This window comes from Clarias gariepinus, chromosome 6, assembly GCF_024256425.1.
Source record: "Clarias gariepinus isolate MV-2021 ecotype Netherlands chromosome 6, CGAR_prim_01v2, whole genome shotgun sequence".
Taxonomy (NCBI): Eukaryota; Metazoa; Chordata; class Actinopteri; order Siluriformes; family Clariidae; genus Clarias; species Clarias gariepinus.
Window position 1 is genome coordinate 2,743,537 of NC_071105.1, and position 26,464 is coordinate 2,770,000.

At 39.5% G+C, this 26,464-nt stretch overlaps 1 protein-coding gene across 1 annotated transcript in view; it reads right to left on the bottom strand.

Moving 5' to 3' along the window:
- Window positions 1-23,270, bottom strand: part of oca2 (oculocutaneous albinism II) — a 105,973-nt gene extending 82,703 nt beyond the window's left edge. The window contains exons 1-11 of the mRNA XM_053498972.1: window positions 23,062-23,270; window positions 21,883-21,969; window positions 21,553-21,726; window positions 21,419-21,476; window positions 21,257-21,329; window positions 20,646-20,803; window positions 19,744-19,826; window positions 17,027-17,180; window positions 11,351-11,422; window positions 5,199-5,264; window positions 1,976-2,032 (exon numbers count right to left, since the gene is read on the bottom strand). Of these exons, the coding sequence (XP_053354947.1) occupies window positions 1,976-2,032; window positions 5,199-5,264; window positions 11,351-11,422; window positions 17,027-17,180; window positions 19,744-19,826; window positions 20,646-20,803; window positions 21,257-21,329; window positions 21,419-21,476; window positions 21,553-21,726; window positions 21,883-21,969; window positions 23,062-23,270 (1,191 nt within the window). The remainder of the gene's footprint in view (window positions 1-1,975; window positions 2,033-5,198; window positions 5,265-11,350; window positions 11,423-17,026; window positions 17,181-19,743; window positions 19,827-20,645; window positions 20,804-21,256; window positions 21,330-21,418; window positions 21,477-21,552; window positions 21,727-21,882; window positions 21,970-23,061) is intronic.
- Window positions 23,271-26,464: the final 3,194 nt, after the last annotated feature.

Here is a 26,464-nt window from a genome sequence, read left to right on the forward strand (position 1 = left end):
GAGTAGCCGAGGTGGGGGCGGGGCTCTGCCCGATATACACCGTGTTTGTGTAAAGATTCAGCGTGTTTTCCCCTCTCGTTACTAAGTCCAAATACAGTTCACCAACCGCTCATTTAGTCATCGGAAGAAAAAAATTATCAATTTGCAAAACAACGGTGTTTTTACAAGAACGTTGTGGAAGATTAGAGAAAACAGTAAATGTTTTTAATTTGACCTAAATGCTTTAAAAAGTGTGAATTGATTCTGAACTGACTCAGTGACTCAATGGATTGAATCAATCAACAAAAGATCGATTAAGATGCAAATCGGATTAATCTTTGTCTTAATCCTAAACTTCCAAATCCTGCACAGCAACTTTAAACACACATCTCTTTACGGCGTCGTCTTGACTTTCGTCATGAGCTTCAAATTATACAAAGTATTTAATAATCTAGAAGCTTCACAAGGCACTGGGATACGAAATGTTTGATGGCGACATGCCATGTTTTTTTTTTAATACACTTCGTAAACATGAAAATTATATAAATATAATTATTACAAAAAATATTGATTGGGTAAAGGTAATTTGTTTCATGTAACTCGGTTAAAAAGTGTAACCTGTAATGCACAATGTTGTGGAATAGCAAGAATAAAGCACATGCTCAGTTTTTGATGAAAAACCTAAAGTTCTCTTCATTACAGTGATTTACTCCATGAGAAAACAGACACAGCTCTGTCCTGTCTGATCATCTTTTATGTCTGGAGATTTTTATTTATGTGTCAATATTTTTATCTTTTCAGATTTTAAAGCTCACAATCACAATTCCTTTCAACTTTCAGACAGAGAGAGAGAGAGAGAGAGAGAGAGAGAGAGAGAGAAAGTGACAGAAAGAGAAAGAGACAGAGAGAGAGAGAGTTTCTTTTGGCGCATATTTAAAACTGTAATTGTAGGACTAAAAAATATTTCATGGTGTTCTGCATGTTGTGGTCGCCATGGAAATGCTTTGTATCTGTCTGTCTTGCGCCGTCCTAATCGAGGAGCATCACGGTGCCGGGCCAATTTACCTGTGATATCACATCACATCACATCACATCACATCCTCACTTACTCACTCATCTGGCGCAAACACACATAACCGCGTCTTTATGTGGGTTTATATATATATATATATATATATATATATATATATACACACACACAGTGCATCACAGTCTCTGTGAGACCTGGACGATGTCTTTCCGAGGCTTGCATCATGACCAACCTACTTTCCCTCTGTCGCTTCCCCACTCCTCCATCCTTCAGGGCTGAATCCATTCACTACCCTGATATTCATTCGACAGAAATTATTATAATTTAGAGCATAAAGCACAGAGACACCTGGATCAGAGGGAATTACAGGGATTTTTAAAGCACGAACAAACACAAGGCTCGTGTTAGAAACAGTTTTTCTCCAGGCTTGTTTTTAGCCAAATCTTCCACTGCTTTAAAAAGAAAATTATTCCCACTTGTGAACTGGTTATTTTCCGTACTTTAATGAGTGTGTCTTCTCTTTCATTTTAACACGCTTTGTAAAAGAAATGGAAGAAGCACTTTGTAGCAAGATTTCTCTTTATAATAAGCTAAAACTGTGAGAATAAAACTGTGGTAATGATAATAAAATGGAATTGGCCAGTTAGTGCAGAACCACGGCAAGTAAACAACTGTACACAATAACTGTAAATAAATTTAACAAAACAAACTCTCACATTGTAAAAATTTTTTACATTGTAATAAGTGTTCGCTTTGCAACAAGCTGGTAAAAAAAAAATCTATTTTCTGCATGTGAAAAGTTTATTACTCGTTTATTAATTCATTATCTATAACACTTTTCCAGTGTATCACGCACCATGAATCTCTGACACAACAATGAACTCCAAACAGGACTTAAACATAAAGGTAGTAAATATAAAATCCATTCATTTACAGCATATTATTTATATAAATAAATAAACTCACCTTAACAGCGCAATAATCAAAGAAGCCGGTTTCAGAAAAAATGGCCACCAAAATCATCTGAAAGTGAGAAGAACATGTTTTTAGACCTTGGTGTTACTCCAACACTGGGCTATTTACAGATATTTACAGAATATTTCATTTCAGGTAACAGTTTCCACCACCGTCATCATCAAGCTGCCCAGAAAGAATTGTGGGATTCATTCAGACCAAATTTTTCATTTCTAAAAATGAAATGGAGGTGTGTGTCAGTGTCAGGTTTTTTTTTTTTTTTTTTACCAAACAGCTTTAACATGAAGATTTGCTGTAATGTCTTTTTCTATTGTTTAATAAAAAAAACACTATGTGCTATTTGAAAAAAAGAAAAATCACTTTTCAATATTTAATACAATGTGGTTTAATGTTTTTCATCTAGTCTGGAGGATGAAGGAACTGTGATTGGTGTGTACAAACTAATGCTTTAATAACAAATATATCAGAAAACATGTACTTTATGAAAAAAAACATTTTATTTCGTGATCTACTAAATTTAGAGATGAAAGAGTAAAGTGGGCGGAACATTAAACCTTGATTTATACCAAACTCGCCAAATTCTGTATTGTTAAACACAAATGTTTGGTTTCTCCCTAAGGGTGTGCAAACTTTTGCACTCCACTCTCTTTTTACTGTAGGCTGCGATTCCTTCTCCTTTCCTTCTCATCCTGCCTAATTTTTCTTTCATTTCTTCTAAAAAATAGTCTTTTAAAAAGCTCTAAGGGATGTTTGCATCAGTGTTGATTAGACACGTTTGTTTCCATGGCGACTTAACGATTTTGTACAGGACTAAAGAAAGAGTTTGTTTTTGTTGCTAAAGGTTTGGTTTAGTACATTAAAGAAAATCATGTGTTGAATCACGAAGCCAAAGCAAAACTAAAAGAAGGCAAAAAAAAAAACCAAAACAAAAAAACTAATCTCACGCTTCATTAGAGCCGACGCTGATTTCTGGCCTGGTGAGGGATTTACTGTAATTCCAGTTCACACCAAAGTTTATTTGTGTATTTTGTTTAAATAAAATCCACAGAGCATGTATTAATGTAAATATTAGGAGTCATTTATCAATGTGAATGCTTTAATGAGACATTTGTTAATGCAAATTAGTTACTAGAGGAGTTATGTGGTACAGTAACTGGATCTTTTAATCTAAATGAATTATTTAATGAATCTTATATTCATATAAACACATTATTAGAGATATCACTATCATTAAATCACTCCATGAGTCATTTATTTATGTAAGTGAATCATTTAAGGAGTCATCTACTAATATAAGTGAATCACTCAAGGAGTCATTTATTTATGTAAGTATATCACTCAAGGAGCCATTTATTTATGTAAGTGAATCATTTAAGGAGTCATCTACTAATATAAGTGAATTACTCAAGGAGTCAAGGAGTCATTTATTTATGTAAGTGAATCATTTAAGGAGTCATCCACTAATATAAGTGAATCACTCAAGGAGTCATTTATTTATGTAGGTGAATCACTCAAGGAGTCATTTAATAGTTAAAGTGTTAAAGATTCACTCATCATGTAAATGATAAACAAGTGTAGTGTACTTAGAGTGTAAGTAAAGCACTGGAGGAAATTTTGTTTATGTTAGCGTAATGTAATGTTATATTCATGTACTTACTAGAGGTGTCATTTATTCATTTACAGTAAGTGAATCATTCAAGGGGTCATCTACTGTATTAATGTAAGTGAATCATTCAAGGATTCATTTATTTATGTAAATACATTATTACAGATATAATTTATTGCCGTAAGTAAATTACTTAACAATCATTCATTCACAAGAATCCATAGATGAATCATTTTTTATTGTAACTGAATAATTTAATAAGTCAAATACTTATTAACGGTAATGAGTCAGATCGTGACTCACTGAGAAGCTGGTGGGGGAACAAGGGTTTATCGAGACCTTGCAGTCACATGACCCGCACTGATCCAGACTATAAACAGACGCCATATTGGTGGTCAGGCTTTACCTCGGCATCAACAGTCCAAATGGCTGCTGGGAAGGATAATAATAATAATAATAATAATAATAATAATAACAATAATAATAATAAATTATTTCCAAATTCACGCCTTCGAACTGCACACCTCATGTTATAAACGATCGAATTATCAGTTACACAGTGAGATAATCGTAGTGTAGGGTGCTCTCACTGTGCTGTTTAGAACCGTCACTGATGTGGAAAGTGTCCCGGATTTGTGATACCCAGGTAGTGTACGCCTCACGCACTGATTAACAAGGTTTGCGTGTACTGTACATACGAGTGGAAACAGAGACAGACTCTTATTGACTTTCAGCACATTAACATTGATATCGCGTCTTAGTAGTGATATACAGGAAGCTTAGCTGTCAAATATATTGTCCAATTCCAAGTTTTAAAAAAATATGTTTAATATATTTATTGAGTCTAGAACTGTATAAAACCTATTCAGTGGTGACTTTGATCTAAGGCTGAGTTTGATCCAAGTGTGATCATCGTAATAATGCTGCTTATTATTTGTTGATGGCAGCGCATGGTGATGTTAGTGGTTAGCACTGTCGCCTCACACCTCCGGGTCCCAGGGTTGATTCCCGCCTCGGGGTGTGTGTGTGTGTGTGTGTGTGTGTGTGTGTGCATGTATGTTCTCCCTGTGCTTGGTGGGTTTCCTCCAGGTTCTCTGGTTTCCTCCCACAGTCCATGTATATTAGGCTTATTGGTGTCCACCAAACTGAGTGAATGTTGACTGGAGGTCCTACCACAGTCGTATAAATGGGAATAAATACAACTGGCCTCAGCGGTCCCTAGTTGGACTACAGAGGTTTCTAGATGGATGGCTAGACGGATTAATTGTTGATAGAACCTCCACTGGATTTCATTTCCTTCCTCCATCACCAAACCCTAGTGAAGTGCTGACCATCACTACGAAGGGGCCAATGGCTTCCATTCAAATTCACTTCTTATATAAGATAAAACAATCATTGTTATCTCTATACAATTTAACACACACTCTAAAAGCTGGACCAGCAAGATGGCGACCCAAACCTGACACCGCAGTGCATTCTGGGACAGTAAGGTCACATGTTAGAGCGCTACAGCTGCCGTAAAAATACACGAGAACTCACGACGTACAGTAACACTGTGTGTGTGTGTGTGTGTGTGTGTGTGTGTGTGTGTGATGTATGTTCACTCACCATGCCAAACAACAAGGCCAATGTTTCAAAGTCAATCCACTCTACAACCGTCATCAGGCTGGGTCTCTGCAGGGAGAGTGTGCGAACACACACACACACACACACACACACACACACACACAGATTGTTAGCAATATACTATAAAGCTATAGTTTATAAAAGTCCAAACCTCATAGATAAAAATAATAATCATCACCACCACCATCATCATCATCATCATAATAATAATAATAATAATAATAATATAAAACAAGAGGAAAAAATATTTAAAAGAAATGTAGATGACAGTACAGAGCCCTCTAGGGTGTTGTCTATATGTTGGTCAGAACTGTCTCTTTTGATCATATTTTTATGTTTCATTCTCAGAAATGAATAAATAAATAAATAAATAAATAAATGTCCAATCATATTTTGTCACATCATCAGTCAAAACTGTCTGGACAGAATTGACTGAATCTCCTGCAGTCCTTAGATCTCTACCTGAAGTTTAATCTGCACCATCAGTGAATCTAAATGTAGATTAAAAGTGATGTTATGAGCAGTTATGTGTGGGATTTAATAATCTACTTTAAAATAATCTACTAATGCGCTACTGTCTCAATGTAAACAAACACCTGCACCAATAGATATTAATTAGAAAAGATAAAGTGAATATTTTTACTGGGATTAGTTCATATTTTCACTTTGGTTGAAATAACAGCGCTGAAGTGGTATAAGTGAATTTTAACATGCTGGAGTGGTTTTAAGACAAAACTTCATCTTTATCCTTTTATCTACTTTTTCCATTTCTCATCTGTGATTCACTCTCCGATTACCGAACAGGGAGTGTATTTGTCTGAGCACCAAAGAAGGACAACTTAGTGTAAACAAGGCGTGAGATACTCAACCTTACAGAATGGGATTTCTTTGTATTAATAAGTTAGACAGAGAGTTCTGCTGTACAGAGAGACACACAGACATGTACGTGGGCTTCAACCTCAAATAATAATAATAATAATAATAATAATAATAATAATAATAATAATAATAATATCACTGAGTACATTAAAGATTAGATCAGATTATTTTTAGCTTTAACCTTTTAACTGTTTCTACAAACTCTTTACCCGCATTCTAACTCTAGTACTTAAATAAAATTTGGTCAAAGCCCTTGCACATGATTGATGAAGCCGAATATTTACACCACATGACCCATAGGGGGCTCCATATGAAGAAAAAAAAATCAACAAATATTTCAGTACTTAAAACTTTACAACTGAAAAGTTAAACACACCTTTAAAAACTACAAAAGAAGAGAAAGTATGTTCAATATGTTGAAATGTTTAAAGAAAAAAAGAAAGTCTATATCACACACTGTTGTCGTCTATATCACACAATTCATAGACGACAATTCATCTTTAAATATTTTATCAGCTACTTTCACCCAAATAATAAGTGAAACACTGGCAGTAATAACAGCTCGGCTCTCAGGTCACAGAGGCATTTTTGTCCTTTAACATCAATGTTTATCGTCTCCATGACAACAGCAGGAAGTCCACTGCGGTGCTGATGTTAAACACCCGCCTCACTGAGATGACATGTAAATGTATTCTCACTCTCCACTAATCAGCACTAATGATCATCACTTCACTTCTGGTTAATTAAACACACTCTCGAAATCTGTCACTTGAGTGGTTTCCATCAGAAAACACACACACACACACACACACACACACACACACACACACACACACACACACTTCAGAAGTGACATCACTGATGAACGCACGCTTCTTAAGATGTGAAAGTCAGGATCTTTTTTTTATTATTTCATTCAGGGTTTAAAAATGAATCTAATCACTCAAAGAATCGATTAATAATGTGAGTGAATCACTCAGGAGCAGTGTTGGGGGACGTTACTATTTAAAGTAACTAATTACATCACAAAATTACTGTCTTTATAAAGTAATCAGTTACATTACAGCGTTACTTTCTGATAAAAGTAACTACAGTAGTTCAAATACTTTTCCACTGCAGAAAATAAAAACTCCTTTGTGATTCCTCATGCATGTTGTTTTAGTCGAGACCTTTATAACTACTTAGTTATTAACCTAGTTAACCCAGTGTAAGTATGTATCCAATGTTGTAAACATTAAAGCACTTTTTGTAAGTCGCTCTGGATAAGAGCGTCTGCCAAATGCCTAAATGTAAATGTAATTATTCTACCCATAATCTGTTACCTACTAATACCCCTATCTCTCCTACTAATACCCCTATCTCTCCTACTAATACCCCTATCTCACCTGCTAATACCCCTATCTCACCTACTAATACCCCTATCTCTCCTACTAATACCCCTATCTCTCCTACTAATACCCCTATCTCTCCTACTAATACCCCTATCTCACCTGCTAATACCCCTATCTCACCTACTAATACCCCTATCTCTCCTACTAATACCCCTATCTCTCCTACTAATACCCCTATCTCACCTGCTTATACCCCTATCTCACCTACTAATACCCCTATCTCACCTACTAATACCCCATCTCACCTACTAATACCCCCATCTCACCTACTAATACCCCTATCTCACCTACTAATACCCCTATCTCATACCCCTACTCATACCCCTATCTTACCTACTCATACCCCTTTCTCACCTACTCATACCCCATCTCACCTACTAATACCCCCATCTCACCTACTAATACCCCTATCTCACCTACTCATACCCCTATCTCACCTACTAATACCCCTGTCTCACCTATTAATACCCCTATCTCACCTACTCATACCCCTATCTCACCTACTAATACCCCCATCTCACCTACTCATACCCCTATCTCACCTACTAATGCCCCCATCTCACCTACTAATACCCCCATCTCACCTACTAATAACCCCATCTCACCTACTAATACCCCATCTCACCTACTAATACCCCTATCTCACCTACTAATACCCCTATCTCACCTACTCATACCCCTATCTCACCTACTAATACCCCCATCTCACCTACTAATACCCCTATCTTACCTACTAATACCCCTATCTCACCTACTAATACCCCTATCTCACCTACTAATACCCCATCTCACCTACTAATGCCCCCATCTCACCTACTAATACCCCCATCTCACCTACTAATACCGCCATCTCACCTACTAATGCCCCATCTCACCTACTAATACCCCCATCTCACCTACTAATGCCCCCATCTCACCTACTCATACCCCTATCTCACCTACTCATACCCCATCTCACCTACTAATACCCCCATCTCACTTACTCATATCCCTCTCACCTACTAATATCCCCATCTCACCTACTAATGGCCCCATCTCATCTACTAATACCCCCATCTCACCTACTAATGCCCCCATCTCACCTACTCATACCCCTATCTCACCTACTCATACCCCATCTCACCTACTAATACCCCCATCTCACTTACTCATATCCCTCTCACCTACTAATACCCCTATCTCACCTACTCATACCCCTATCTCACCTACTCATACCCCTATCTCACCCACTAATACCCCTATCTCACCTACTCATACCCCTATCTCACCTACTCATACCCCTATCTCACCCACTAATACCCCCATCTCACCTACTAATACCCCCATCTCACCTACTAATGCCCCATCTCACCTACTAATACCCCCATCTCACCTACTCATATCCCTATCTCACCTACTCATACCCCCATCTCACCTACTAATACCCCTACCTCATATGAGTAGGTAAGATAGGGGTATTAGTAGGTGAGATGGGGGTATTAGTAGGTGAGATGGGGTATTAGTAGGTGATACCCTTATCTCACCTACTGATACCCCCATCTCACCTACTGATACCCCCATCTCACCTACCGATGCCCCTATCTCACCTACCAATACCCCTATCTCACCTACCAATACCCCTATCTTACCTTTCCAATGCCCCTATCTCACCTACCAATGCCCCTATCTCACCTACTAATAACCCTTTCTCACCTACTGATACCCCCATCTCACCTACTGATACCCCTATCTCACCTACTAATGCCCCTATCTCACCTACCAATACCCCTATCTCACCTACTAATGCCCCTATCTCACCTACTAATACCCCTATCTCACCCACTAATACCATATCTCACCCACTAATACCCCTATCTCACCTACCGATACCCGCATCTCACCTACTAATCCCCCATCTCACCTACTCATATCCCCATCTCACCTACTCATACCCCCATCTCACCTACTAATACCCCTATCTCACCTACTAATACCCCCATCTCATCTACTAATACCCCCATCTCACCTACTAATACCCCTATCTCACCTACTAATACCCCCATCTCACCTACTAATACCCCTATCTCACCTACTAATACCCCTATCTCACCCACTAATACCCCTATCTCACCCACTAATACCCCTATCTCGCCTACCAATACCCCCATCTCACCTACCGATACCCCCATCTCACCTACCGATACCCCCATCTCACCTACTAATACCCCATCTCACCTACTAATACCCCCATCTCACCTACTAATACCCCATCTCACCTACTAATACCCCCATCTCACCTACTAATACCCCATCTCACCAACTAATACCCCTATCTCACCCACTAATGCCCCTATCTCACCCACTAATGCCCCTATCTCGCCTACCAATACCTGCATCTCACCTACTAATACCCCTATCTCACCCTCTGATACCCCTATCTCACCTACCGATACCCCTATCTCACCTACCGATACCTCCATCTCACCTACCAATGCCCCTATCTCACCTACCAATGCCCCTATCTCACCTACCAATACCCCTATCTCACATACCAATGCCCCTATCTCACCTACCAATGCCCCTATCTCACCTACTAATAACCCTTTCTCACCTACTGATACCCCCATCTAACCTACTGATACCCCCATCTCACCTACTGATACCCCTATCTCACCTACCAATGCCCCTATCTCACCTACCAATACCCCTATCTCACCTACCAATGCCCCTATCTCACCTACCAATACCCCTATCTCACCTACCAATGCCCCTATCTCACCTACCAATGCCCCTATCTCACCTACTAATAACCCTTTCTCACCTACTGATACCCCCATCTCACCTACTGATACCCCCATCTCACCTACTAATACCCCTTTCTTACCTACTAATGCCCCTATCTCACCTACTAATACCCCTATCTCACCCACTAATACCATATCTCACCCACTAATACCCCTATCTCACCTACCGATACCCCCATCTCACCTACTGATGAGCGAGTCTGTCTTTGCATAGTCGATATAGGGGTATAACAGCAGGAATAACAGAGGGGGAGGGGTTATTGGGGGCGAGGCTTGTAGGACGACTTTTATACACACACACACACACAGACGCTAACGGATTGGGAATGACTGCTGTCTGGCTCACAGATTACCAAAATTGTCTAAATAACGGATTTAATTTTTGAAAAAATAAATAAATAACTGAGTACTTAATGGCGACCTATCGCGTTAAATTACTCGTTAAAAGTAATTCAAGTACTTTGTAACACGTTACACCCAACACTGGTCAGGGTACTGGTGCAGGTGTGTGTCTGGTGTGACTGGTGGAATCAAATAAAACAGTAAATCAATCACCTAAATTAATAAAAGTGAATCATTGATTAATGTAAATGTTACTTAGTAATGTAAACAAATCTTTAATAAGTCAATTATTCATGTAAGTGAATCTTGAGTCAGTTGATAATGTGAGTAAATCTTTTGCCCGGCATTAATGTGAATAAGTGAATCTCATAAGGAGTTATTTATTTATTTATTCGAATGGGTAATTTACTAATGTGAACGAATCGTTTATTCATTTATTAAGTAGTCATTTATTAATGTGCAAATCTTTTCACAAGTGTTCCATTAATTTAAGTGAATTTTCATACAAGTCATTAATTACTGTAAGTGAATCACTTGAGTGATTTATTGATATTAGTGAATACTTTTAAGAAATTATTTATTAATCTAGGTCAGTCCGTTAATTAGTCCTGATTAAAGGACTCATTTATTAACATAGATGAATGAATATGGGTAAGCAGAAAAAGTTTTAAAAAGTAAAGAAATGAAAAAATTCTGTAAGCTCGCTGCAGTGTGTAAAAATTAACAAAATGACACGTACATCTCCGACGTAGGCGAGAGCTGCCAGCGCGGCCAGTGATCCCAGCATGGCCGCCAGGGTACGATGGACGATCTACAGGAGGACGAGAAGAACTTTATGAGCAAAAGATAAACCAACTATTTTATGGAATATTTAACCCAATTTAAAAACCTCAAGAAGGAATGGAGAATAAATACAAATAAAATAAATAAATAAAGGGATAGAAAAAACAGCAAAATGAGAGATAGACAGAAATAAAAATGAACAGAAAGATAAATAGAAACATTTGTTCACTGATTTATTTTCTTTTTACTTTTCCACTTCCCATATGTTCACTCAGCTTGACAATTAAAGAAATCTTCTAAATGAAAGAAATATTGTCACTTAAATCATGTTTATGGTAATGTTTTTTTAAATCCAAATAGGTTAAGTTGAAATAACACCTTTCGTTAACAGACCTTGCGAAACTGTGGACATAAGGAGATTATGACACTGTAATGAATATTAAGTATATTTTCACAAAACCCTAAATAAAAGCTCGGTACTGAGGTTTGTTTTTTATCTTCTGTAACTCTTGACATAAATGAAAGCTTTTATAATATAATATAAATGTATATTATTGGTATTTATGTAAAAAAACCAACACAAAGTGGCACATAATTGACGTCCCATTGACAATTTGCGACAAGACACGTGGAACCGCAAACAGGACTCGTTATGGCTTTCTTTCAACAGTCTTTCTTCTTGCCGCTCGTCCATAAAGGCCAGATTTGTGGAGGTCACGACTGGTAGACGACCTGTGTAGAGATTCCAGCACCTGAGCTGTGGATCTCTGCAGCTCCTCCAGAGTTCCCATGGGCCATTCGGCTGCTTCTCTGGTTAATGCTCTCCTCGCCCAGCCGGTCAGTTTAGGTGGACGTCCATGTCTTGGTAGGTTTGCAGTTGTGCCGTACGCTTTCCATTTTTGGATGATGTATTGAACACCGCTCCGTGAGATGTTCAAAGCTTGGAATACTTATTTTTTATAACATAACCCTGCACTTTAAACTTCTCCACGACTTTATCCCTGACCAGTCTGGTGTGTTCCTTGGCCTTCATGATGCTGTTTGTTCATTAACAAACATGTCAACGTGTAACATGTTCTCTAACAAACCTCTTATGTCACATATACCTGGATAGGAAAGTTTGGCATTTTCTGTTCCCAATCTTGTTCCTTTTATTTATCTTATTTATTTATTTTTGTTTATTTCAGTCTTTCCCTCTTTTTTTTTTTTAAGGAAAAAGCTGAGTGATGGAGGATTTTGAAAGTGTACTGGCACAATGAATCGCGTTCCACACACTGAATGCTCCTTTGAAAAATCTTTCTTGTTTATGTTCCATCAAACACAATGTCCTAAAAAACACGCTCTGGCTGCGCTTAAACCCGGAGAAGTCGCCCTCATACAAACAAAATCACTATAATCATCCAAGATGGACGTCCCATCACAAAGTGCCGTGTGTCATTCAGCAGGGGAAAAAATGTCTTTCAAGCACAAAGTCTGCGGTGGAAAATAGACAACCCAGTGTGCATTTGTGTGTGTGTGTGTGTGTGTGTGTGTGTGTGTGTGTGTGTGTGTGTGTTTCTTCTTCTCCATACAACCAGACAATTCTAAAAACTCTACACAATGTGCGATCCTCTCCAGAGCTCCACATCACCAGTCTTTAATTCTTCTTCCCAGTTTCTCACAGAGTTAACACTGAGGGTCCGGTCCTACAGAACCCTGACATGATGTGCGCCGGTGAGATCAGCGCTCCCGCTACTCAGCCAGGAGAATTTTCCTGGGTCATGAATATTCTATAAAGCGTGATGAAGCTGTTTAAAAGGTGTCTGGTGTTAGAGATTTAACATACATTATTGATGTGTCATTTAACACATAAATGTTCATAAATATTCAATGTTGAAAGGGTTTTTCTCTGATTCGAAGCACTGGCTCATTTTGCAAAAATGAAAATAGTTGTGTTTTGGAAATGACTGGCTTCATTACACTAATGCGTCTCATTATATACTTATTTATTTTCATTATTATTTATATGCTCATTAGTTATACTATAGCAATGCTGAATTCAATATACAGTAGGAACCATCTAGATTATTTAGATTAACTATTCACAAACAACTGTGTATATACACACACACACACACACACACACACACACACTATATGGATAAAAGTCTTTTGGTCAATCCTGCAATGACATTGTATCCTAATACACACAATTTAATATGGAGTTGTTCCCCTTTTTGCAGCTCAAACAGCTTCCACTCTTCTTGGGAGGCCGTCCACGAGATTCCGTAGTGTTTCTGTAGGAATTTGTCTCCATCCTTTTTGTAGAGCGTTTATGAGGTCAGACACTGATGTTGGACGAGAAGGCCCGGCTCACAATCTCAGTTCCAGTTCATCCTAAAAAAGCTCGATGGCGTTGAGGTCAGGGATCTGTGTTCTGTCGAGTTCCTCCAAACTGAACTCATCAAACCGTGTCTTTATAGCTTCGTGCGCTGGGGTGAAGTCATGTTGGAATAGAAAAGGGTCTTCACCAAACTGTTGCCACAAAGTGGGAAGCACTGCATTGTCCAAGATGTCTTGGTTGCTGAAGCATTAAGATTGTCCTTCACTGAGGATAAAGGGCCTGATTAAAGCAACTGTATTCAATAATTAACATGTTTGGCCAAGTTAAGAGGTAGTTTTATCAAATGTACATAGACTTATATGAAAGGTGGGGCTTCAGGTACATGGACATGGATAAGGGTGGGGCTCTTGTGCATGGACAGGAATGAGAGACAGAACTTCAAGTACTAGCGTCTATGGATGATCAGCAGGGATTCATGTAAATGTGTGCATGTGTGAGACGCGGGACAAACATTGAGAGCTGGGGTTTCATGTACTTGGACTCTATGGAAGGTGAGACCACATGTACATGGGATTGTATGGGAGGCGGGGCTTCAGGTAAGTTAATTTCCATGTAAGGCTAAGCAGCATGTACATGGATTACACTCACCAGCTATTTCTTTAGCTACATCTTGCAAGTACAGGGTTGGACCCCTTTTGCCTTCAGAACTGGTCTAATTCTTCATGGCATAGATTCTAACAAAGTGCTGGAAATATTCCTTATAGATGTTGGACAACATGAAAGCATAATGCAGTTGTTTTGGCTGCAAATCCATGATGTCAATCTCCCTGTCCATCAGGTCCCAATGGTGGGATCTATTGGATGGAGACCTGGTGACTGAGAACAATGGCTTCAAGAAACCAGTATGAAATGATTTTACTTTGTGACATGTCGAGTTATCCTGTGATCGTAAAGAGATTCGCATCATCAGCAACAATACTCAGGTAGGCTGAGGCATTTAAACTGTGCTCAGTTGGCACTAAGGGGCTCAAAATGTGCCAAAAAAATCTCCCCCAAACCATCACGCCACCACCACCTGCCTGAGCCAGTGACACGTGCTTTCATGTTTTTTACACCAAATTTCGACCTGACCATCCGAATGTCACAGAAGAAATCGAGGTTCATCAGACCAGGTGATGTTTTTCCAATCTTCTACCGTCTGATGGTGGTGAGACCATTTGACCTGTAGCTTCGGTTTCTTATCGTAGCTGACAGTAGCCTCACCTGGTGTGGTCTTCTGCTGCTGTAGCCCATCTGCTTCATGGTTCGATGCGTTGTCTGTTCAGAGACGCTCTTCAGCAGACCTCGGCCATAACAAGATCCTATTTGAGCGACTGTTGCCTTTCTATGAGTTCGAACCAGTCAAGCTAACTTAAACATCCTTTTGGGTGCTCAGTTTGAACTTTAGCAGATCTTTGGATCATGCCTACATGCTTTGAGTGGCTGTCATGTGATTGGCTGATTAGATATTGGTGTTAATGAGCAGTTGAACTTGTGTACCTAATGAAGGTGCAGGTGAGTGTATATAAGAGACGAGGCTTCATGTAGATGGGCGTGAATAAGTGGTAACGCTTGGAGTACACGGTCATGGATGGAAATCAGTTTCTACCAAATTCCACCCATTGCACCTTGAAAGCATTCATTTTCTTCTGCACTCTTTATCCCGGTGCTGATCCGAGCAAGTCTGTGACAATGATTTATTCTGAGAGGAAATATCTGAGCTCCAAGACGGAGTTTCTGCATGACGTGGCAGTTTCAGTGGAGCCCCCACTGTCTCCTGACCCCAGTGCCCTGCTCGAGATGTTCACTAACGTGTTTAATAGGAATTTTAATTGCAAATGAAACGCCGTCAGTCTGATCCGAGCATGATTAATTAGAGGCAGGAGGTAAGCGTAGGGTCAGCGATCAGCCTCACTGAGACTCGCTGCTTCTCCTGGACCACTGAGGGCTTTTTATTCCATCAGAACTGATGTGTGAGTCTTGTATAATTTAACAAATGAACCCACCAGGAGTTCTGTTAAGAAAAATAATTAGTGCATATATTCATCCTTATACAGTAGTTTAGTTATCTTAATTAATCATAATCGGTTAGATTTAGTGCATTTGGTTGCAGCAGTAAATTATTTGATTAATATATTCATTTCTTCTTTTCACAGATAATAAATTAAAAAATTTAAAAGATTTCTGTTTTCTATTTTAGATCAAATCTAAAGGAAACTTTTCTGTTGTTGTTATTATTATTCTAAAATAAATATGAACTGTAAATAATTATGGTCGGATTCACAGCTAAAATGATGATAATTTTATAATGTATAACATTAAAACTCTGTTATATATCAGGATGTTATAGCTCTTTACTTTTTTATTTTTCTTTTCTAATTTTACTATTTGTTTGTTTATTTATTTTATTTTAGTATGATTTGTTTTATTCTCTAGCTTGTTTTTTTTGTGATTTTGTCTGTCCTTCATGTAGTTGACTTTTTACATTGTTATAACAAACTTTAAGTATTAAATCATTACTTTGATGGATTTTTTTGTGTGTGTGTGTGAGCAATACATATCTAATCTCATTGAAACCTGCAGAAGCAGTGTGAGTGCCCACCAGTGGCAACCTACAGCACTGCAGCATTATTTAATATAGTGTATCATACATATACTGTACACTGATCAGCCATGACATTATGATCACCTGCCTAATATTGATTGGGCCGTCCCCTTTTCCCCCCATAATGGTGATACACTGTGTGTTCTGGCACCTTTCTATCAGAACCAGCATGAACGTTTTCAGCAGTTTGATCTACACCAGCTCCTCTATTGGATCGGACTACACGGGCCAGCCCTCACTCCCATGTGCATCAGTGATTTTTGGCCACCCTGTCTTCAATTCACTGGTTTTCCTACCTTGGAATACTTCTGTTATGTCCCTGGAACATCTCACAAGAGCTGCAGTTTTGAACTTGCTCTGACCCAGTCGTCTGGACATCACAATTTGGCCCCTTGTCAAAGTCAAAACTATTTTTTCTGTTTCCAGCTTGTCAACTTCAGGACAACTTTACTTGCTGCCTAATATATCCCACCCACTTCCAGGTGTCGGTGCATCAAGATATTGTAACTCTAGCTACTGTGAGAAGGGCCAAATGATCATAATCATAATGTTATAGCTGATTAATGCACACTGCAAATAGCTTGAAATATTATCTTGTATAATTTTAGGAAGCTTAAGGAACTCCTAAACCATGAAGTCATGCCAGTGAAGCCTGGACTCTTTACCTCGAAGATGATCAGCACGTAAACTCCAGCCAGGATGAGTCCAGCAATGAGCACTTGAGTTTCCACTCGTAGAGAAAGCGCCTGGTGGGTCATGGACAGAGGAACCACCTGATTGTCCTGCAGGAAGGCCTGCACGGTGATCTGGATTGGAGCTCTGTGGAAACAAGAGCAATCTTTAATCATTAATGATTGTGGCTACATGCAGTTTGGTAAAAAATTTACCAAATTATTTAAGCTAAATATTTAACTACGGGCCTCCGAGTGGCGCAGTGGTAAAGCGCTCGCCCTATCATCCGGAGATCGCTGGTTCGAACCCCGGGTGATGCTGTTTTCCTCTCACAGCCGAAGGCACAGAGAGAGCTGATTGGCCGAGCTCTCTCAGGGGGGAGGGATGAGAGGTACTTGCGCTCCCACATTAATCACGGCTCTACAGCCAATCAGGGGGGTCTGTGAGCTTGCGCACGCGGAAGGAGCGGCTAGCGCTTTCCTCCGAGTGTGTTACTCCGCCCCTAATGGTGCGTGAGCAAGCAGTTCGAAAGGTGCGGTCGGCTGACGTCACGCAGTTCGGAGGAAACAGGTGATAGTCTTCGCCCTCCCGGCTGAATGGTAGTAATGTGGGAGCCCCCTAGTGACGGGGAGGAATTGGCTACGACTAATATTGGGGAGAAAATTGGAAAAAAATATATATATATTTAAAAAAAAAAAATATATATATATATATAACTACTAAATCATTATAAAAGATTTTTACATACTTAAATACTTACTAGCTAGCTCATTCACCTTCATGGCTTCATTCTACAGTATATATAGTAACACTTATCCTGTACAGGGTCGGGAGGGCCTGGAGTCTATTACAGGAGACTTAGGGCACGAGGCAGGGTACACCTTAATCCATCATAGGGCACACACTCATTCATACACTATGGTAACACAAGTTAACCTAATCTGCATGTCTTTGGACTGTGGGACAAACCGGAGCACATGGAGGAAACCCACCAAACACCGGGAGAACAATGCAAACTTCACACACTGCTAACATGTCTAATTTATATTACTATAAGGAGCATAGAGCCATCATGAAACTAGTTAGTTCAGGTACTTTTATTTACAGCATTTGGCCGATGTCCTCATTCAGAGAATTTTTAAGTCACCATGGATCTAAGCAGTTAAGACTTAAAGGGCTTCCCAAGGGCTCTACAGTGAGAGCACTAGGTGGTGTTGGGGTCTGAACCTGGGACCTTCCAATCAGTAATCCTTTACAATAACACTTTAACCACTGGTATAGCTAATGGATATACTATTATGACCACTGACAGGTGAAGGACATAACTCCGATCGATTATATACCAGCAAACTCGTGACAAGATCAAGGGAACCCCAAGCACATTTATGCCTATGGGGACCAAAGGCCCATTCGTCTGGTCCGATCCCACAGAAACGCCCAATGCAGCTGAGATCACCAAGAAAAATCGGCCCTGGCCACGATAGAAGGGCACCAGAACACCCAGTCCACCAGAGGCCACTGTGCACAGGACTCCTGGAGAGCACGCTTCCAAAGTCCCCAGATGCCAATCCGGTCAAGTCCTATGGGATGCACCAGACATAAATAAATCCAAGGAGGTCCGTCCCACAACCCACAGCAACCAAAAGGATTCAATGTCCAGACGCCAGACAAAACAACCCACCCCCAGAGGTCGTTTGGAGTCATGCCCTGAGTGGCCAAAACTGCCCAAAGTGGCACGAGGAGAACCTACACAATACTAGGCATGATGTTTTACACTGTAATGTTATGGCTGATCGGTGTGCACGTCCGGTCACCGAAAGCTAGACCACCGCTTAACATCATTTAGCCACTGACAGAATGTGAAACCATTAGATGCTTCTCGAGTCACATCATGTGAAAGTGTTCTAGTGGTGAAATCACATGACATGCAATTATAAATAAAAACAAGTGTAAGGTCTTTATTTATCTTTTATGCATGAACGGATACTGTTAATGATAAATTTAACATATTGAACCTGATTTAAGTTCTTTTTAGTAATTTAATAAAAGCTTCAGTGATTTGACTTCCAGCTATGAAATAATTCTGTCACTAAAAAAACACTGCATATGAAATGTGCCGGCAGCAGCTCAGGGGTAGCAGGGCAAGATTATTAAAAAGTAGAGAGGCTATCACATGTGATCTATGCTACAGTCTACCATCAAGTAGAAAATCTTTAGGGGAAACCCATCATATATAGTGATGATCCAGGGTACAGTCGAGCAGCTCAGTTCAAATTGTGCTCCAGGTAATATCATTATCCAAGGTTCCAACTTGGTTTAAAAGTTTGCCAACTATTAAATGCAGTTCCCATTTCCACCACTAGGTGTAATAATAACAGTATGAAGCTAAATGGGGCTATGAGTACACTTGATCAATAATCACTCAAGATTAAATAAACAAATATTGCTTTAGTTAGTTTTACATTATTTTAATTTACTTTAGTTTTTCATTTATTATAACAGCATTATAATATATTTAAAATGTTAATTTCTTGAGTAGCTATTCAGGAAAGATAACTTTTTTTAATTACTCTTATCGAATGTGATTATAGTCATAATATCTGTAGTTCTTATCATTGCAACTCCATTTACATATAATTGTTTTTGGTAAACCACAGCATAGTTCAGTGTGTATGTGTGTGTGTGTGTGTGTGTGTGTGTGTGTGTTTACCCATTAAGCATCGCAAAGGTCCTTGTTTTGAGAATCTCGTCACTCCTTTTGGAATGTAAAGGTATCGTCCAGTTATAAAACACCTGTTGATAAGAGAGAGAGAGAAAGCTAAATAATCAGTGACATGCTGGGAAACAGACTGCAGCCTCCTGGGTGTGGGCAGCGCAGGACATTTGCATTTAGAGTGCTGCTCATACATCACTGTCACTTTTCATTCCAGATTTTATTCACAAGCACGCTTTTGATTATTTTCGGTAAAATTATTTCCTCCGAGTCAGAAAAATAAACCCAACATCTCTATAGATCATCTGAATGTCAATCTGATAGATCTAACCACAGTCAAGTATCAGCTACATGACAGAGGAAGTGAAGAGTTTATTTGTAGCCCGAGCTTTACACCATATTCCCACCTTGAGTTTTAACCGTGTGTGTACAAAAGCAAGATGGGTAATTATGTTTGTGCGTTGATTATGTGTGACTGTTTTACAATTAAACATTAACAAGACTGAACTGTTTTTTTTTTCTGGCAGAAGATAAATGAAACCCTTGTTCCTTAGCTTTATTTAGCAAACACTCACAAATCAACACATAAAACTCATCTTCATTAGAAGCTCTTTATTGTCGAGCATTCTGTTTAGAATATACATTTTATTTAGAATTTTCATTTAAGATGCTTTAAATTACTTCTGACCCTCAACCGAACTATTTATTTGTTCTAATAAAAATGTAAGAAATAAAAATCCCCTCTGTCCTGAAGACATCAGAAATCATAATGTTTTACTTTTCCCTCTGTTACCATGTGCTGAAACTGGAGACTCCTTCCATAAACGTTACAAACACGTCAACATATAATGTTCTTATATAAACGATAACATATCAAAACCAGAATTTAGATGTCTCACCTGTTGCACTCGCTTCCTGCGAGCCGATATCTCTACTGTCTGCTCTACTTGGACCACGATGTACTCCTGTGCAGAAGCGTCTTCGATCCCACCCTGAAATGGACCTCCCACCTGAAGCTTCAGCAAGGCATTTTCACGGAAATTTGTCAAGTTCATAGCTATAAGGTCGAGCAGGTCAAGGAAAAGCGTCTATGTTAGAGTCTATGCTAATACCAATAATCACTTTCTGCAAACACCTCCAGGGTCTGGGTTCGATTTCCGGCCAGGCTCAATTCCCGTCTCTGTGTAGATGGAGTTAGCATGTTCTCCATGTGCTTGATGGGTTTTCTTTCGGGAACTCCAGTTTCCTCCCACAGTCCTCCTGCAGATTAGGCTAATTGGTGTTCCCAAATTGCTTGTAGTGTGTGAATGAGGGTGTGTTTGTGTGTGTGCCCTACGATGGACTGGCACCCTGTCCAGGGTGTACCCCACCTCATGCCCTAATAAGTTCCAGGCCCCCCGCAACCCTGACTACAGGATAAAGCGGTATAGATAATGAAAAAGGGGGTAAGTTACCGTCTCAGGTGTGGAGCAGATTTTGAAATGTACATCTTTGTAAATGAAAAAGATACAGAAACTTGAAGTGGACGAGACAGCCAGCATCCTCCGGGGACGGTCTCGATCAGGAAACATGCTGAACAACAACTGGTTGTGTAACAGACACTCATATTAATAACACAATCATGACTCCTGGTGTAGTTAGTGAAGGGTACGTGGGTGTAAGAGAGACTTACTGTACAGAGAATGACGATGATGAAGATGGTCACAAGTTTTGTAACACTCAAACAGTTTCTGTGGAAAAAAAAAAGTAAAAAACAAACATACTCATGTGTGCGCATATATACAGAGTGTGAAGCTGATGTCGTACCTGAGGTTAGAGGAGAGTTTGAAGTTGTTCTCAGTTTTGTCAGTGGACACCGAGTAGGACAGGCTGGTCACCTCGCTCCCCAGTCGACATCTCCGCTCCAGCTCGACCGAGTTCCCGTCCCATGAGTCGTCCCCCGGAACGAAGCCGGTGTCACGCAGGGTCATGTATGTTAAACTACACACACACACACAAACACTTACTTGACATTTTTCTTTAATGACATTTTCTAAATATCAATCTTTATAGGCTTTATACAGAACCCTACTGTCTCTGTGTAAGTAAAGTAAAACAAGCCCTTCATGAGTGAAGGTGAGATAGAGTGAAGTTTACCCATCATCCTGAGCGATGCGGAGCAGCGGCGATCTCTCCGTGTGGCTCGTCTTCCCCGTCAGGAAGTTCACCATACTGAAGCTTCTCCTGGCACGCAAATAAAAAAACACAACAAAAGGATTCATTTCTTATTACTGTTGATTTATTAACTTATTTATAGCTGATTTGTTTAAAATAGTTGCATAGTTTTAGTTCAATAAAACTTTACTGCAGAGACGAGGATCTCTTTAGTACAAAATGGCCACAAAGTTGGTGGCACGGTGGAGTAGCGGTTAGCACTGTCGCCTGTCTCAGAGTAACACCGTCATCAACATTAAACACTAATCTATTAGTAGGAAATGATTAATGTTAAAGAAACACATAAACACTTCCAGTATGAGTCTGGTTACTTAAAGATGCACTCTGGGATTCTGGGTAAAGTTTTACCACTGAACTGTACACTCACACACTTCTGTCCCACCTGAGCTTAGATTAGAGCGAACATTACTTACAGGGAATAACGAAGAGATTCATTTAAATAACAGTAATAATGATGGGCTGGAGAGAGAGAGAGAGAGAGGGACAGAGAGAGAGGGAGAGAGGGAGAGAGAGAGAGAGAGAGAGGGAGGGAGAGAGGGAGAGAGAGAGAGAGCGTGAGAAAGATTGAGAGAGAGAGTGAGAGAGGGAGAGAGAGAGAGTGAAAGAGAGAGAGAGAGTGAGAGAGGGAGAGAGAGTGAAAGAGAGAGAGGGAGAGAGCTAGAGAGAGAGAGAGCGTGAGAGAGATCGAGAGAGAGAGTGAGAGAGGGAGAGAGAGAGAAAGAGAGAGAGAGAGAAAGCGAGAGAGGGAGAGCACATGACTAGTAAAATCCCACTACAGTAGGGTTGGCCACTTTAAGCTTATAAGAATGTTATACAAATTGCCCCATAACGTTGCTGAGTCTAGACCTGAGTAACTGATCAACCCCAGATCATAACACTGTCTCCAGAGGCTTGTACAGTGGACACTATGCATGATGGGAGCATCGCTCTCTCAAACTCTCGTTTCTGTGTCTCTCTTAATATCTCTATTTGTCTGCCTCTCTTTCTAATTTGTTATGTCTCTTTCCTATGCATCTCTCTCTCTGTCCATCTTGCTGTCTGTATTCTTGTCTCTGAGACTCCCACTCTCTCTCTGTCTCTGTCTCTCTCCCTCTCCCTCACCTGTGCTCCTGGTGGTTGGTGTAGATGATGTGGTGTCCCGGTGGGACGGCAGCAGCCTGCAGCAGCTTCTGTGTCTCCGTCCTCTTGGAAAATCCTTCCAGGAGACGCAGCTCATCAAAGTTCTCTGCCACAGGCTCAGTCTTCTGATGGCCCTGAGCTCCCGTCTGGGACATCTCCCTCTCCAGATTGCTCTTGTTCTCCAGATACATCCTGAGGGCAAAACAGGCAGAACTATGACGTGGGGGAACAAAACCATCAATAAACCTCTGTTAAAGCAAAATAACTAGTATGTGCTTCACACACATTTTAATACATCTGATGCGCCCTCTAGTGGACATGCAGTGAAAAAAAAACATCACTGAACACCTTTGACATTTCTCTGGACGAAATAAAAGGTCACTTCGATGCCCAGTCTAACCCCTTGGGTAGTTTGCTGTCCTCTTGTGTGCTAAAACATTAGCTAAAGTGTTCACAGTTCAGTAACTGGTGCTAGGTTTGTTACAGTACGTTGTTGGCTCTGGCTCACGGTGGACTACCTGGTTGCCTCACGTGTCTAACAAGTGGACAGGAGAACAGAACCATCCTGATGAAATGAAGATAAACCCCCATCAGAACTTGGAAAACCTCACCTGATAACCTTTTCTCTACTTCACACAAGCTAACTGTGGGTTTTAACGCCTTAAGAGGATTGATAGCATGCTTGGATTGTGTGTGTGTGTTTGTGTGTGTGTGTGTGTGTGTGGTGTAATGCTGATTTAGGTAATCTGTTTTACAAATTACTTTCTTTGTGAATTTAGATTTAATCCCTTCACGGGACGCTAAGCTTTAGCCCAAGTGTCGCTTTGCTTAGCTAGCTAACTTTCCCTGTTGAACATCATCTCACACACATGTTTGTTTGACCTGAGCGGTGAAAGTGTGTGAACTCAAGCTAAGAGATTAATCTTCACATGTAAAGGAAACTATGCCCGAGTTCAGAGGTCACATGAGGCACATTCCCAGGATCTATACATCGTCGCTAATGGCGTCATTAGCACTGATCTCATGAGGGTAAAGCCTTGTTGGTTCCTGAGCTAAAATGGATCCAAGATCACTGGGGTTCTGGAGTAGAAATTGTATCAAAACAAATTGAAAGTTATTGTGTTCTGAAAAAGTTTCATATGTAATGTGCTTAATGTATGTAAAGTTAATTTGGTGGAAACATAGTAAACAAAAACATAAACAATGTGTAAAAAGAAGAAGAAGAAGAAGAAGAAATGTATAACATTGGTGGGCACATACAGTAGAAAGTTCCCAGAGTGAAGTTCTTCTGTTGGAAAACAGCTTAAAGCCTGAGGACATTAAAAGGTTCTTGTGGTTAAAAGATATCCAGAGTTCCCAGGATCTTAAACATTTAAAATGTTTTGAAAGTTCAAAGGTTCCGAAATGGTTCCTGTTGGACATGGAAGAATGTCTTTTGAAGAGGTTTCTGTAATGGAAATGTAGCTTTAGTTCCTGGGTGCCTGGAAGTTACTTACTGGGCTTGATGTTTATAAGTTCGTGAAAAAGTATAAACGACTTCCTGGGTTCTTGTTCTTGCTGTGAAGATGCCACTAAAGTTCAAAAACACTTAAAGATTTTATATATTTGAGTCTCTTAAAAACATAGGGTTGGGAGAACAAGCTTTTATGTTTTTTTAAAAAGCCCCATGTTCATAAATTCCTAAAAATTTCAACTTAAAATGATTGATACATCATAAATTTCCCAAATTACTGGAAAGGTTTCTGCTGTAAAAACACATCTAAAATTATTTGCCTCTTGACCCAGTTATAAAGTGGAAATGAACTTAAAGTTACTGGACCTCTAACCAATGACTTTAACGGTCCTTTGGTCCTGGGGAAAAAAGTCACTGTGGTACAAATGCACGTAAAGTTCCTCTAGATTCTTGAAAAGTTTTCTCCATTGGAAGGTTGCTAATTCAGAGTTTGGTGAAAAGCTTTATGTGAAGCTCCTGAGTTCCTGACAATGTTCTTGCTGTGAAAATTCTTCTAAAATTCACAACTTGGTACAGTATTAAGGTTCCTGTGGTGGAAGAGTCTATGAAGGGTTTGAGTTTGAAAAGACTTGTGGTGTAAACATAATAAGAAGTTCCTGAAAAGGTTTCAGAAGGACAAACAAACCTACAGTTCCTGACTTTAGGTCCTGCAGGAGATTCTTAAAAGCTATAATTTGACCTGATCTGAATCAAATTTAAATTTAATCAAACTGAATTCAACCAAACTGATTTGTATCACGTCAAATCAGAAGAAATCTAACCCACCTGAAGAAATTGAATTAATTTAAACTAAACTTAATTAAACTGAATTAAATGTGTTCAAATTCTGGGTGTCTGAAAATATTGTTGCTGTGAAAGTAGATTTGACTAAAGTGAAATTAATCAAATCAAATGGACCTGAACTAGTGTGTTTGGTTTGGATACGACCAAATTAGGGAGAAAATCGGGAGAAAAAAAATACTGTAGTTTGAAAAAAAACTTAATTAAACTGAACTGAAACAAACTAATTTTTATTAAGTCAAATTAAATTAAACTCAATCAAACTGAACCAAATTTCATTACATAGAAATTAGTTATAGTGAATCAAAATAAATTAGCTGAACAGAAACAAAATCAGTTAAATTGGAAGAAATAGTACTCACACACTCATTGTCTACACTGTTTATCCTATACAGTGGCCACGGGAGGCCTGGAGCCTATCTCAGGGGTCTCAGGGCCAGCACACACCCTCACACTGCATGCAATTTGGAAATGCCAAGTAGTCTTATCTACAGTTCATGTCTTCGGACTGTAGGAGGAAACCTGGAGAAAACCCATCAAGTACTGGGAGAACATGCAAACTCCATGCACACAGACTCTGAGATGGGACTCGAACCCAGACCCCAAAGTTTCCTGGGCATCGTAAATCTATATAAGGATTCTTCTGATGGAAGTAAATCTAAATTTCCAAAGGTTCCTGCATATATATTCATATAGACTTGATTGAGAAGGAGACAAGGCCTATTTACTTGAAAAAATAATTTCTCTTGTTCGAAACAAATCTAAAATTCCTGAATTACTGAAAGCGCAAGAAATCATTAATAACGTTCAGTTAAGGGCACCAAATGAACCTACGTAAGGTTGCTTGGTTATGAAAAAGTTCTTACTTAAAAATATACTCAAACTTCATGAAATGGATCCTGAAAAGGATTCGGTCATAAAAACACTTTGAAAAATGCGCGCTGTAAAAAAAATGTGGAAAATTAACCAAAATTCATTAATTTATAAAAGTTATTTCCTGATGAAACTGCACCCATATTCCCCAAACCTCCTGCAGTGGAAATGCTCCTAAAGTTCCAGAGTTCCTGAAAAAACATTCAGAGTGGAACTGTG